The 15,806-nt window shown below is 42.9% G+C and overlaps 1 protein-coding gene across 2 annotated transcripts in view; it reads left to right on the top strand.

Moving 5' to 3' along the window:
* Nucleotides 1-865: 865 nt before the first annotated feature.
* LOC115629343 (teneurin-a) overlaps nt 866-15,806 on the top strand; it is a 208,077-nt gene continuing 193,136 nt past the window's right edge. For both annotated transcript variants that reach the window (XM_030525793.1, XM_030525792.1), the window contains exons 1-3: nt 866-1,142; nt 4,619-5,443; nt 6,664-6,736. In XM_030525793.1, the coding sequence (XP_030381653.1) occupies nt 866-1,142; nt 4,619-5,443; nt 6,664-6,736 (1,175 nt within the window). The remainder of the gene's footprint in view (nt 1,143-4,618; nt 5,444-6,663; nt 6,737-15,806) is intronic.

Genomic DNA, 15,806 nt, shown 5'->3' with positions numbered 1-15,806 from the left:
TCCTGCCAAAGGGACACATAAAAATGTCCAACAAAATCGACTAATAACAGGCAACGTTTAAGAGCTGAGCTTTCATTTAATGCAATTGCTATTAAGTTCACTTTACACCAGGCAGGCCCACATTCATGACACAAGGCACTCACCCACATCCACATCCACATCCACACGCTGTCTCATCCCCAATTCCATTCTCATGCCCAGCATTCAAAGCAACGAGGACAGCAGCAGCAGCAGCAGCCAAATGTGCCGCTTATGTAGATGCCGGACGAGGTGGCGGACCCGGCGAACAGCTGGACGTTGAATACGCGCCGGCTGCTATTTATTTTCATTTTCTTACATTTATGGTTTTATCTCTCTATCTCTATCGGGGCAGCGACCGACACTCGACTCATGCTGACACTTTGTCGTTTTTATCGTTTCAGCGTTAATTCGGTTAAGCACTTAAAACGCCAAGCCCAAGCCAACGGAGAGTACCAGCCAGCAGCAGCAGGAGCAGGACCCGGACCAGGGCCGGAGTGGGCCCAACACCCGTGTGGGCGGGCCGGTCCAGTGCTGGGCAATGCGTTAACAGTGGGACAACAACAAAGCCCTACAAACGACAGCAAATTGCTGGCCAAGTTACGTGCATAGTTCAATTGAAGGTGAAATCCACAACCCTGTTCCATAGAACCAGGGGGGACCAGAGGGAGCGACACAGCACCACACCCGTGACACAGAGAGGAGCGCACCCGCCTGAAGGCAGTTGAGGTTGAGTGTGTTGGGGGGCCGGCCAGGCCAGGCCAGGTTGGTCGGTCCATCGTTTGTTTGCCAGCGATCAGAGGCAGTGCTAGAAAGAGCGACATAGGAAGGGCCATAGGACACAGCCATGTCCAACAGTCATTCCGGCACAATTGGCCGTAAACGCGTCGGCAGCGGCAGCGGCAGTGCAGCCGGCAGCGAATACTATTTCGCTGCTGGCGGTGGCAGCGGCCTCGGAGGCATCGGTGGCGAACAAATGCGCCGCCAGCGCTCGGCCGAATGGCACAGCCATCGACATGGATACGGAAGCAGCAGCGAGGATGAATATCAAAATACGGCCCAAGCAACCGCATTCGATACGCAGCTTTTGGCTCAACTGCTGCTGCAGAGTCAGCAATTGGCAAGTAAGTACAACACACACACACACACACACACACATCTATAGTATATATACATGTGTATATATGTTTGGTTCATACACAGATAAGCCTAAGCAGCTGGCCAGCCAGCCAGCCCGCATAACTGTCTCGTAGTCTTGACTCGAACTGCGATTTATGCATGTCCTTGATAGAGTTGTGCCCAACTAGTTCCGCAAACAGAAATGAATCGTCTCGTGCAATATGGAACTAGCTCCACACATCGGGCACTACATCTTTCGTCTCTGTTGGTCGCGAGAAATAAAAAACAGCACTCGCCGTGGATCCCCGATTTCCGTTTAGTTTGCGTGAAATCAATGGTTTCTTTTAGAGTATTTTATTATCAATACTGTTCTGTTTCCAGTTTACGGTCGATCAGAAGACAAACGTTCCGAATTAATTTGGAAATGCTCGAAATGCTCTTCGGAAACGAAATTTCGCAAATTTTCTTTTTTCAACAAACAAATATTCATTATTATTTTAACTTTTTGATGAATGAGATGTTCTGTTGTTTGGATTCGTATATTTTTTAAAAACATCTTCTGCGCGATTTAATTTAATTTTAAAGATGACTTCCCCTTACTCTTTTACTTAACACGAGTATAACAAGCTTTGTAAATCTTGGAAATTAAAAATTGTTCAGAATTTGTTTTTGAAATTGGAAAACAAGTCTGATAAAAAAAATCAAAAGCTCAGCCACTCACTTTTACTCGGATAAAAACAGTTTATAACTGTATTAAACTAGTATTGTAAATAAGTACATTATAGTATAACATATTTGTTCATTTAAAACAACAGGTTATTTATCTTAATTTGATGGTTATTTAATGAATTCAAAATGTAATCTTTGGTTCTTAAGCTAAAAACGGAAACATCGGGGAAATCCGATTTTTGAACTAGCTCCAACCGGAACAGCTCCAGTCTGGCTTTTATAACTGGTGTGTGTCCGAGTACATACATACATACATATATAAGTCGGCTGGCTGCTCACTCGTGCCAGTATATACATGCATATATATTCATTATTTTATTTAATTGAATTATTCAGTGTGCCCTAAGTTGCCTCCCTTGGTTGCTCGGGCATGTGGCTTTACGGCCAAGGCCATTGATGCGCGATTGCCGTTTGCCTAGTTGGCCTTTTGCTTTGATTGGATTGCATTGCCGGGCTTGAAGCTGCTGTACATCAATGAGTCCGTTTTGGCCCATTTCCTCTTGTCCAAATACGCACGCTGGAGCGCTGATTTGAGGTCAGACAGCTTTAGCAACAATTCAAGAGCAGTTCTGGCTTGGCCCACAGATAGGGGTAGTACTTCTAACCTACAGTAAAGGGGGTTTTCAGTGTCGTTCTCTTTAAAACATTAATTTTTCTTAAAATTATAAATGCTCCTAGAAGCAGTTTATAATAGGAAACAAGTTCTGCATCAAGAACACACACGAGGACATCACGACCATTGCTTAATAATATTGAATTGTAGTTTCCAATGAGTGGAAGACTACCATGGAGCCTCTTTAGACTTCTTTGATGCTGATTCTGTGTGGCTGACTGGCCCCCATAGTTGGACCGGCCATAGATCCATACCGACTTAACAATTGCCTGAAAATATAAAAAGGTTTTGATATAAGCTGCACTTGTATCTCGAAATGCACACAGGCCTATTTCTTCTAATGAGCAAACTGCCTTTTTTCACAAATCGCGGCCTAATGTCCACCATGCCACATGTTTTGTTTGCTCAGCGCGCTGCAAGGACCTCTGCTCAGCAGCGTCCACTGGCTCCAACAAAAACCAAAGGTACCAGAACCAAGCTGCAGACCTCTTTTTCTATCTTTAAATTTAAATGTGTGCAGAGGCTGGGAAAAATTAAAAGGTTCATTCCAAAAAAAAAAAAACAAAAGCTCTCCTTTTCATTCAGAGTACGCCTGCAAACAAATTTTTCGAAAATATTGAAAAAGAAGGAAGAAATTTGCAGCACTGCTCAGATTAAGTCAACAACACAAAGACTGCTGTATTGTTCTAGGGAAGCCCAGCTGGCTTACAAATTTAAAATGCGTATCAGAAATTAAATGAAATTGCAGGCAAATTATTTGCGTGTCTGAACATACATAGCTGAATTAACCAAACGCAAACGATTTAAATAGAAATACGAAGCCCTACTTTATTTCTTTTAATATTCCTGTTAACAAAATGTTTGGAAGTAAACACTGTGAACGGACAGGCCATATTTCCACAAGAAAATAAAATGTTATCAATAAAAATAAATAAATACAAGCATTTGCGAAAATAAATCATCGAGTTATTGGTTGAATTGCAGAAAGGGAAAAAATGAAAGTGAAAGAGAAAATTAAAAATTAATTTAATTTAATTTTAAAATTAAAATTAATTAAATTAATACTTGTAACGCTAGGATAAGTTAATAAGTACATAAAAAAACATTCCAAACGACTTACATTAGAAGCCAATAAAATAGGAATCTCTCATTTTAAAACGTCAGTTACTATTATAACTTAATATTTTTGCCAGCGCTGCGCTATTAGTTGGCAGCGCTCATCCATTAATCTAATCAACTATGTTCGCAAATTTCATTTCATAGAAATTCCGCCCAAAATGTGCAATTCCGAGTGCGAATTTGATCGAAATGTAATTGTGAAAAGCCAGAATTCCCACAATTTCGAACTTTTTCCCACAATATGATTTAAGAAACAACCAGATTTGACGCGAAAAAAAACAAAGTGAAGCCCAAACTTAATATTTTTGCCAGCACTGTGTTATTAGTTGGCAGCGCTCATCCATTAATCTAATCAACTATGTTCGCAAATTTCATTTCATAGAAATTCCGCCCAAAATGTGCAATTCCGAGTGCGAATTTGATCGGCGGCTTTTCAATTACCCGACGCAGCTGGCGGCGCCGCTCCCGCTGCCGACGCAGAGGCAGAGGCAGAGGCAGGCGCTGCGTAATCGAAACATAAAACGGAATCCAAAGTGCCGTGCGCATTTTATGGCATTATGTGCCCCTCCGTCCATCTGTCCATCTGTCCGACTTGCTGTCGGTTCGCTTGCATTTCGCTTTTATTGTCTGTTAATATTTAATGTAATTTACGATTCATTTTTTACAACCTAATAACAGGACCGGGCCAAAGTGTTTTCGCTGTTGTGCCCATTGTTTTTGTTACTGTTGCTAATATAGTATTTGTGTGTGCGGCACTCGCGATGGAGTGTGCGCGTGTGTGCCGCGTTCTGTTGCGTTGTGTTGTTGCACAGCATGTGGCACAATAAGCTGAGGGCCGCAGCAGTGGCAACAACAACCACAATAGGGCCCTAAGCCAAATTGACGAGTCAAGAGTGAAGTGTAAATTACAATATGTAAACACACATACATATCTACATATGTCCCTCTCTCTCACTCACTCACTCTCTCTCACTCACTTTCTCTCTCTTCTCTCCCTCTTCGCCGGTACTGCCCGTATAGGTATGGAGCACTACAATTCAGACTGCGAGCCGGACTATTTGCGAAAGCGCAACGTGGAGCGGCGCGATGAGGACGCCAGTCTGGAGGTGACTTACGCGCAACCACACCAGCGAACCGCAACGGCCCACTCACCACTCAAGCTGACCACAGTGTCGTCGAGCACGGGCGGCCGGTACCAGTCCAATGCCAATCTCGGTCTCTTCCCCAACAGCAGCAGTAGTAGCAGCACGCTGACCGCCGCCAACGCCGCTTCCACCAACACGCCGCGCAGTACAAACCCCTTCCTGAGCGCCAAATACGCTGACGACGGCAGCCTGGGACTGGACGCAACACCAGCCTCCAATGCCTATCTGCTGCCCGCCTCGGCCTCATCCTCGACAGCGGCATCGAGCAGTCGCAGCCATCGGGCAGGAAGCAGCGGCAACGGTGGCGCCACACGCAACACACTGAATCGTCTGAGTGGCATGACCAGTTCGAGCAGCGGCACATCGGCCCTGTCCGTCAACCGCAGCGACTCGCTGCGCGACAAGCAGCAGGCGGCGACCTCAATGGCTGCCCAGCTCCAGCAGCTGCAGATGCACGAGCTGCACGAGTTGGCCAGCAGCGGAGGTGGTTGCAGTGGCAACAATGAAAGCGATCTGGATGAGTTCGTTGGCTCCGGTGCCGAGTCGGAGCCACCGCCGGAGCCAGCGCCGCCAGAGATACCGCCACGCACCCAATCGCTGCTCATGTCCTTGCGCAAGCATTCCGACTACAAGCTGAAGTACGAGGAGAAGGGGGACCAAAAACACGAGGAATTCATACCAACGAGCCAACTCCAGAAGGGTGAGTACCGAAGTTCACGCCAACCGCCAAAATTCCAATCAGGCTGATAACAAATGACGTCAATGGCTGTTAGTGATATTCGAATTTTTTTATAATTAGTGGAAGAATGCTCCATTTCCGATTTTCCATGACAATAGCCAAAATTCCAATCAGGATGATAACAAATGACTTCAATGGTTATTATTGATATTCAGATTTTTTTATAAATAGTGGAAGACTGCTCCATTTCCTATTTTCCATGCTAATTGCCAAAATTTCCATCAAGATGATAATAAATTATATCAATGGCTGTTATTGATATTCAATTTTTTTTTTTAATTTGTGGAAGAATGCTCCATTTCCGATTTCCCACGCCAATCGCCAAAATTCCAATCAGTATTATAAATGACGTCAATGGCTGTTATTGATATTCAAAAGCTCTCAACAGATTCTACAGCTTCTTCATCGAGGCTTAAATCCTTTAATGATTTTTGAACAAAGTTATTTAATCCAATTCTAAAGAATAGAAGTACGATACTTTTTTATTTGAAGTTTTAATCTCTTCAAACTATATTTGATTTTTAAACGTCTGCCAAATATATCCTATCTAGGATATTCCTTAGCAGGGCGAATGGAAATTGGGAAAAGCAAGGCTGGGAACATCGTGGCTGGGAAAAGTGCTATTGGGATTAAGTAAGGATGGGAAATTTCGCACTGAAAGCTAAAAGTAAAGCTTTTGGTCACTAAGCTTTGGGATGGCTATGTTTTAAGCATTGCGTCCGGCTTTGTGTGCAAACGCTTAAAGCATTTAACTCGAAAAAGCTTTTCAAAAAGGACTAGAAGGAGAGCTTTCTGTAAAAGGCTCAGTCAGAGGGAACTGTTGCTTCTGTTGTTGGGAGGGATAAACGAGGAAGTAATTGAGTTGTTGCCCCAAATGTATGCTCCTTCCGCAAGCTTGAAAGCCGGGCTGTTGCCACAAATTTGAAAGCTGCAACAGCTAAGTAACCAAATGTGGCCAATTAAAGGCGGAAAGGCAGCTCTAATAGGATACTGAATCATGGACACATACGCAGCTCCTTCCTGCAAGAGCGCTGCAATGTGGGGCAGCTATCCTTTGGGATTTTCCAGATCGAGTTAGTTAGCCAGCGATAGTAGCCTTGACGTCAGCTGTTGAGCAGTGCCTTCTAATAGGTGTAGTCTAATCTAATTGTCTAATTCGTGACTCGTTCCACAATTTTCAGATTACATTCTCAGCGACAATTTGCGTTCAGCGGAGCAACAATTGAAGCCCTTGTCGCCCAGCGATTCTCAAGGGTAAGTGATAGTCCAATTTTGTCCACACCCTCGAGTAGCATTCAAAGAGCATAAAGGAATAACATTATATATTTTCAACACAAATATATGTAAATAATAAAAAGCTTTCAGGCAAACTATTCTTCATTACAGCACAATAAAACGATTTCTTCATTTCAAGCAGAAGAACCAAGATTTGAAGATAGAATAAGAGTGAAATGTTCCCTTCATGGCTCCAAAGAGCTGTGTATATGATATGTTTATTTCTCAATTGTCCCAAAAAAGCAAACTTGTCTCTGTAGAAAGAACTATACACATTGAGTTGTGAGTTCTCATTAAAGAATCCTATTAGTTTCACAATATTTTAAATGTTCGTTTATTATTATTATTTTTTATTGATGTGGTGGCTGTAGGCTTGAAAAATCTGAAATGTAAATAATGGGAGAGAAATCAAGTGCCTGCTTCACAGCCACAGCTTCACAGTGAACAGTTAGGATCGGCCTGCCGCCATCGATGAAATGAGTCTGCCCAAGACGGTGGGGGTAGGGGCGTCTTCAATTTAACATTTGTAAGGACATGATATGCATGCAGCGATAGAGCCTGGAGACTGTGTGTGCTACCGCAAAGTCCGGCATTGCTTTTCGCCATAATTCCATCAACTGACCGCAAACAGAGCCTGAATTGAAAAGGAGTGGGCCTGAAACTGTGGGTGCACTTCCTGCGTTTTATCCTTTGGCCGATGGTCATAAAAAACCGCACGAAAATACACGCCAAAGACAAAGAAGACGATGTTGGTGACGACAACAACAACAACGCTGCTGATGACGATGACGACACTTGCCCTCTAATCTACGTGCAGTGCCGTGCAGTGCTGCGCCGTGCAGTCGGCTCTCATGTTACCAACAAGGACATGTGGACTTGAACCTGGACACGGACATGGTGCTGGCAAAGTGAAGCGAGTCTCATGTTAACGGCAATTAAATCCGCAAATGGTTTCGCATTGGCAGCAACAGCAACAGCAGCAGCAGCCGTCGTCGCCATCGGTTCGTCGTCGTCGTGGTTCCCATTCGCATTCCCATTCCCCTTATCATCTTGTTTTCTATCTTTGTGGGTGCGTGTGCATGTATCTCATCTACAAGTGCAACGCCATTGTAATCCTACAACCCGGCACCAAAGCCGCAGCGCCAAACTTCAAAATGGCTGCCGTCGCCGTCGCCGTCGTCGTTGACGCGCGGTTAAAAGGGCGCACAAACAGCAGTTCTGCTTCGGCCCCGGGCAGCGGCACAGTGTGGCAATTCGTTGAATAAATTGAACAAAATGTGAAGTCCCTCAGACCGGCAAGATCTTCTCTAGGAAACGCCACGATTGCTGAGAGGAAAACTGATCTTGACAGATACATAGGTGGGCAGGAAATAAAATTCAAAATGGGAAATGCTATATGTTATGTTCTCGATCCAGGTCTAGTTATGTCAGCTCTAACAGCAAGGGATATAGTGTACCTCGAACGACTGATGTGGGCCTTTAGAACAGCTCCAGGCGGCCATATCAAACATGCGGAAATCGGAAGTGCTGGCGAATTCAAAAACTTATCCCACTGTGCAGCGGTTTCCGCTTCAACAATGGCGTCGGTGTTAGCAGCGCTTATCGTTGCTACTGTTGTTGTTGTTGTATGTAGGAGGCTGTCTGCCTTTCTGTCTGTCTGTCTGTCCGCCAGAGGGGCGACCCAGACAGAGAGCCAGTCGGCCGGCCAGCCAGCCAGCCAGCCAGCCTGGCAAAAGATGTCCGTAGCATTTTGCGGTTCTGTAAGCGGCTTTCGCAGCGCATTTTGTTTGCTCAGTTGTTGTTGCTGTTGTTGTTGTTGTTGTTGGCGCACACCCACCTGCTGCGCCATGCCTTGTCTACATGTGTTGTGTTGCAGCATAATTAAAGAACTCACTTGCAGATTACGTGGTTTTATAGGTTTTACCGTTACCGTTGGATTTTCTTTCCACTGAGCTCTGATGCCCCAGCATCCTCTGCGTAGTCCTGTGGCACGAGCTGCAACTGCAACGGTGTCGTGTCGCATCATCATATGATGATGCCGGTGCACTCCCTTTTTTCCCTTTTTTTGTATTCTTTTGTTGATGTTTTACATACCCTACACATATTACGAAAGGGTATATTATTGTCCACAACACAGCAACTTTACAATATTTAATATTCGTTGCCAAATTTGTTTTTCGATACAAAATCATCCGGGTTCTGGGCCATAGTTGTGGGATAAGACATCGCTAGTTAGTAGATGTAATTGTAATTTCTTATGCTGTTTTACTTTTGATTGTGTTATCTGTTTAGTTATCTGTTGTATTGATTTTCTCTACGATGAATTAATTGAAAATTAAGTAAAAATAATGCCCTAGAAGATAAAGCTGCATTTATCGAATGCATTCTAGTCCTACAAAGGAAAGGAACGGAATTTTGTTATCTGTTAAGTTATCTGTTGTATTGATTTTCTCTACGATGCATAAATTAATAATTTAGTAAACGAACGCATTCTAGTCCTACCCAGTCTTACCATTCGTTTAATCAACCAATTATCCGCCTTCAACAATTGATCAGCTTCTAAGGATCCCAATTATGCACTTAAAAAATATACCATTTTGTAACTCTGCTTTGTCAATTGAAAAATTAGACGCGCGAATATCTCCATAAGTCGTTGTGAAGATTTCAATATTTCGCTCAAAGTAATCGCCTTCTCCCGGAATCTAATCTGCTCCCATACCGGCTGATGGCGATGCAGATGAATGGCCTCACGGAGTAAAACATATGTTTTATAGTATGTCTGATATTGTTTCTGATTTACTGACATTTGCATATAAAGTTATAGTTGAGTTATTCTTGACTTCGACTCCCCAAGTTGTGGCGATCCTCCGATGATAGCAGCAGCTCAATCGAGGACAGCACGCTGAGATGGAGCCTCTCAGCACAACCTGGAGGGTATATAGCGTCGAGTCAGCCGGAGAACACTGTTTAGGTACAAAGTCGATGTTGTTGCTGTGCTTGCAGTTTGTTTGCGCCCCTTGTGTGTATCGCCAACTTGAAAGTGCATGTCGCTTCACTTTTGTTTACTCAAAGGATTTTGTTGTACTCGTATGTTATCTGGAATACGTACTCGTATCCGAGTATCTGGCACGTCTGATTGTTGTTGTTGTTGTTGCATTGGTCTGCCGCCTTAAATAGGTAAACTATCAAAGGCACTGTCAACGCCACATATAAATATACATACATATGTATGTATATTGCCGATTGTGTTTCCAATTCTCCATCGTATATAGCATTCCAGTTTTGTTTGTAACGACACTCTGTCCAATACAAGGTACAGAAAGGCCATCTAACTTTTCGAAAATAGTTCAAATAAAATTCTTGATAATGTAAAATAAAAATAAATGTAAAACAAAAGCAAATCAACCAAATTCTTAAAATAAAAATATATATAAATAATTGAAAAAGAAGACTTGTTCGCCGCTAAACGTTGTAGAACGGAATGAATGTTTGCCCACTCGAGTGCCCTATTTATATGTTTTTCGACGCGGTCGATTATGCGAAATCTTACTTTCCAGCACTAATCACCAGTGCGGTAAACGAAACTTGTTCAACACTTATCACATCGAGCCATTGTCCAATATTATCGATGAGCGCTGGCACTTCATTTCCTTTTAGCCTAAGTAAATAAATCCATTGTCATAACTGGCTGGAGAGGCTGGAGAGGCTGGGAAGGGATTGGGGGGTGCCTAGAGCTGTGACTTGGCCATTGGTTTGGTGCTTCTGCAATAAAAGACCCCAAAGGCTAAGACAATAAGCGCTAAACCATCAGCATCAACTGCCATCAGTTCACATCAATTCCCCGCCGCTCCCACACAGCTTATGTCTGCGGATATTGAAAACTGTCTGTGCTACACACGCCGCGACAATAAATCGCCGCAAAATGTCGGCTTCGATCGAAATGTAACAAATCTAATCCACAAAAATGTCTTATTAATACCGCAACACACACGCACACACATACTATACAGATATGAGCTGCTGGGTTGACGTGTGGGTTTCTGGAGTCGCAGCAAAGGCTGGGGCAAAGGAAGGGACGGGGGCAGGGGCAGGGGCAGCTCGCTGCTTGACTACCAACTCTACAATTGTAAGTGAAAGATATTACCAAAGCAAAGCCAAGCCCCAACAATAATACCAATGCAAGAGAGTGCTACTGAGCTGCCATATTGTGGACAGTGGAGCGGCGCTACAGCGAATTGTGCTTCGTTCCGCTTTTTTAGGGAAGTTCTCTTCTTCGAATTCCGTTTGTAGTTTGTAGTGTTGGAAAAGGAAGGCAAGTGCTGAATAAGAACTATCGATTTATTGATTGGGTTATCGATACATAAAACTACTTCACTAATGAATTAATGTGTCTGCTCGAAGTAATTTCTTTTGAAATTGCAATATATCTAGATCTGGATGTACGCTCCCTAAATCATCTATTATAGCAGAAAGTGTCAAGCTATCAAGAAATTGTACAATGCCTTACTTAGTCTCCGCCAGAACGGGGCACTGCTACTTGAGAGACTTCTCTTTGTAAAGATATTTCTAACCGTCTGTCCAGTATTCAGTTGATGGGATGGGCAATTGGAGGAATACAAGTAAGCACAAGTTTTGAACTGCATAACTCTGTTGTATCAATCGGAATGGGATAAAAAAAAATAGGAAATACACAGAAAGAAGAGTGCGACACAGCCCATTATTATGCCCGATTCGCGTACGCTGGTTTCTTTATAGAGTTGCTGGACTGTTTATACATTTACTTGCACACTCAGACACACGCCCAGAAGAAATACACAATACAATACCTACTTGTACATACATATGTATGTGTGTGTGTGTACATAGGTGGTATGTGGCACGAAGGCACGAAGTTTACAGCAAAAACCGTTTCGAATAGCCAATTTCATGCTTCGAGTGCAACGCTTTCAATCAAACATATAGAGAGCGACGTGCGACGACGAGCAGACGACCCAGCGAATGCTTCGGGATGGGGCGATCAAACTTTTAAACCAAACCAAAACCAAAGGCGAAGGCACAGCCAGAGGTAATGGCCATGGCAATGGGTATGGCAACAGAGAAGCCCTCCCCCCACCGACATGACCAACTTGGCATATGTTGCTCATCTGAGTGTATTAACATCAACATATCATTGCCGACATGATGTGGCAATTGGAAACGCTGTCGTCGTCCCCATCACCATCAGCATCGCCATCACCATCGTCGTCCCCATTGCATCCCCATCGCCAACGTCTTTGCCACGTCCACGTCACTTTCAATCGGGCAGCGAGTGGCAAGTAGAACAACAGTTGCCATCGGATTGGATGGATGGTGAAGACGCGTACGCCCAGGCCGTGCTGGAGGCTGAGGCTGAGGTGGAGGCTGAGCTGGAGGCTGAGGCAGACGCCAACACCAACGCCAGAGTCGCCGCCATGGCTGCCAATATTGCGGACAAATTTCGAACGTTTGGTCACATGCCGTTGATGCCGGCGCAGGCACATGCGATTTTTATGGCACATTCGTGAGCTTATTGTAATGAATTACTTAATTTTTTTCTTCTCTGTCATCGGCCCTCCTCCCCCTTCTCCCTTTCCACCGCCATATCCAAGTCCATATACTGCTTGCAGTATCTGTGCAAAGTTTGCCTAAGAAATAGTTAGTGGTGTGCCTCTGCCTCGCAGTGGGTGTGTAATCCCCCCGAATGGCCGTTAGTGGCCGTGTCCTCCACTCGTCCGCTCCGGTTATTGACTGCAAATGTGGCCCCGCACCGCACAGTGGTCTCCACTGATGGTCTAACTGAGGAAATTACGAGTGTGTGTGGCGCATGTGTTGCTCCATCATGTGAGGTTTGTTTTAGGATACTCTAAGGGTCGGTTGGTGAGTAGAGATTTTTGGAACTGGTTCGTAATCAGACCAAGCTTGAGGTTAGGAATAGATAAAATTTAATTTTGTTTCGCTGTTTCGAATGGCATCTTAGAAGTTCAAAGACTCAAGCTAATTTGCGCTCAAATTTGTGTTCACTTCTCGTGAAATTCGATAAATTGGAACGCAAACTTTTTGCCAGTCTGACCACGCTTCAATCCGAAAATTGATTTTAGTTTTTTCTCAAACTCGTAAGCGAACATTTAAAAAATAGAATGTCTGCTTTTCCACATCTTTTATGGCGATTTTATGGCCTGCAAATATTTCAGTACTAATTGCAATCATTGGGAACTCAGAGTTATAATAGTCCTGTGCCTGTCCATAAACACTATCTTATTATTATTATTATTATTAACAGTTCGGCTGCAATGTAAAATGTACAGGCGAACAAATATTTAGCTATAGCTACGAGGCCTTAGAAATCCTGCTTGATTGTGAAAAGAGATATTTAGAGCTTGATGGTTAATACTAATTCGTAAACTATTCTAAATTAGCTTTGTGAAATTACTTCCTGGGATAGGATATAGAAAATGTTGTATAATAATATGAGAACATCTATGAATATGAAATAAAACCCCTCAGCTTTTTGGTGATTTCAACATAGCTGTTTAACAAGTATTCACAGAATATTCGAAAAGATCGCATTTCATTTAATGTTTCGCTGCTGCTGGGAGCTGTCCAGCTGCTGTTTCGAAAGTCCCTACCACTGTCTATAAGGCCCCCTCCCCCCTACCTCAGTAGTGCTCCACAAACGCGTTTAGGTTGGCCTTCCAACTGACATGTGGTATTTGCTGTAATCATAATTTTATGTCCATCTAAGTAGCTGCACATGACGACTGCAAACGACTCTGCCAAAATGGGGCAGCTGGGCTGTGTAGCGAATCTCTGTAAGGGGATGGAGTTCGGGGAGGCGGAACCATTAGGGGGCGTGCGTGTTACGTTTAATGATTTGGGCGTTACTGCAGCTGCAGCTGACGGCGACTGAGGCGGTCAAAAGCCGACTGCCTCCAGCCGCCAGCCATCACCAATTGGGGGCATCTTTACACATTGCTGTCAACATCTTAAGCTGTCGCTCACAGTCTGTGGCTGTGGCCGACATTGTGTCCGCGATTGGCTTGGAAGGCCTCGCTGTGCTCCGGATAGCGGCCAATTGATGACAAAGGGTACGAACAATGAGTCTAAATAGGCTAGGCGGCTCGAACAATTGCGAGACTTGCGATATGTGCAGCATTTTTAATTAGACGCGTATAATAATCTTTCAATTAAACAATAGCTGCAGTATTGTGGAGCACTTGAAGAAGTACTCCAACCATAAAATGTGTCAATGCAATCAAAAGAAAACTTTGAAACGGTCTTAAGGCTGATGCTGAGCTTATGTTTCAATATCGATCGATCAATGTTGAAAATCGGTTGTGATTGTTGAAAGCTCCGTCATTGAAGAACAGCGCGACAATTGGATGCAAAAGCGGAATTTGAAAGAATTTAAAGATGAAACATTTTAAAGATAAAACAATTTAAATATAAAGATTAAAGCTCGACACAAGGCTGATCCTTAAAGGAAAACTAATTAACCAAGATATATGTATATACTAACTATATACATATATCTTTAGCAGTTAGAAGATATTTGTTAACTATAAATAAATAGATAAATACGTGTTCAACAATAGGAATTTGTTTAGGAACTTGTTTAGGGCTGTGCTTTGGACAGCTCTGAGGCGAAGGATCCAGCAACTGGATTGGTACTTTCCCTCAATTAGTGCTATCTATTTACATTTATGAAAATATGTAACAGAAATTTCAATTCAATTTATTCACATTTCTTAAAAACATTACGAATTTACAAGTGAGGTAAGAGACATCCTTTTAATGTTAAGAGCACAGGCAGCTTAGCCTTTTCTTATTTAAGCAAATTGGAAACATAAAAATGGTTAACAACCATCGATAGTATAAAGCTGGAGAAATTATACGAAAAAACCCATAAAGCGTAATGACTTAAATACTAAACTAACTACAAGTTTTTCATTATTTATAAATTATATACTTGTATTATTTATATGCAAGTGTGTAGAGCACATACATCTAATATTGAATCTAACGTTTAGGCGAGCAATGATTTCTGCAATAACTGAAATCCACTAAAAGATTTGTTCTTTGAAATAGTTATGTCATTAATTAATTCAGAAAGACCTGAGCTTCAACTGGAGTTTTACATTTAAATTCAATTATATTCTCTATTCTACATATAACATTTCCAATTCAACATCTCCAATTCCAATATCAACTGCCAATTTAATTCACATTTTTCAGCGTTTGCTTTGGAAGGATCACTCCCATTCCCATAAACCTGTGTCATGTACAGTCTTAGTTTAGCGTTTAATTCTTCTTATTTATTTTCAATTACTGCACTTTAGCAAGTGCTCTCTAATTGATTTGGGGTCTATATAATATTACTCGGCCTTGGCTTTATGTTCAGCTAATTTGATTTGATTTGCAATTGATTTTCGACCTAATGCAATACCTCTGAATGGGGCGACCCCTGTCAACCCACATCTCTAGCCGGAATTTGCAATTCCAATGCGATTTTTAATTGTTCGTCTTAAATGCGTCTTCGCGGGTCTGCCTCGTATTTGTCTTTGTATTTCAATCGATTTCGTTTATGCAAAAATATCAACGCACCGTGAATTCCAATTGATTTAATTGAATCTGGAATGCTGCTTCTTGATTATTATTTCATTTCTTTTTTTTCATTATTTTTTTGAAACGTATGTACGTGTTTCGAGACTGCCTCTATGTGCCATTCTCTTTGTGGGTACCTTTCCCGCCTGAGCCCTACTTCTCCAGCTCCAACTCCGCCTCCATCTGCATCTCAATCTGAATGTGAATCGGCCTGTCTGTGGTGCGTTTTCCCGTTTTTCATTCTGTCTGTCTGTCTGTCTGTCTTCATTGCTGCTCTAGCGCCTTCCTTTTCCTACAGTTGGTTACATCTTTGGCAGCTCGTTAACCGTTGAACCCTCGCCGTTCGCTTAATACGCGACTTTTCCTTTTCGCCATTGCATTCGGTTGCATGCCCCAAGATCCATGCTGACAGTTGAAGATGTATGATGGA

The sequence above is a fragment of the Scaptodrosophila lebanonensis genome, unplaced genomic scaffold, assembly GCF_003285725.1.
Source record: "Scaptodrosophila lebanonensis strain 11010-0011.00,11010-0021.00 unplaced genomic scaffold, SlebRS2 tig00000142-arrow-arrow-pilon, whole genome shotgun sequence".
NCBI lineage: Eukaryota > Metazoa > Arthropoda > Insecta > Diptera > Drosophilidae > Scaptodrosophila > Scaptodrosophila lebanonensis.
Note: the sequence above shows the minus strand (reverse complement) of the source record. Positions and strands in the feature narration are given on the sequence as shown.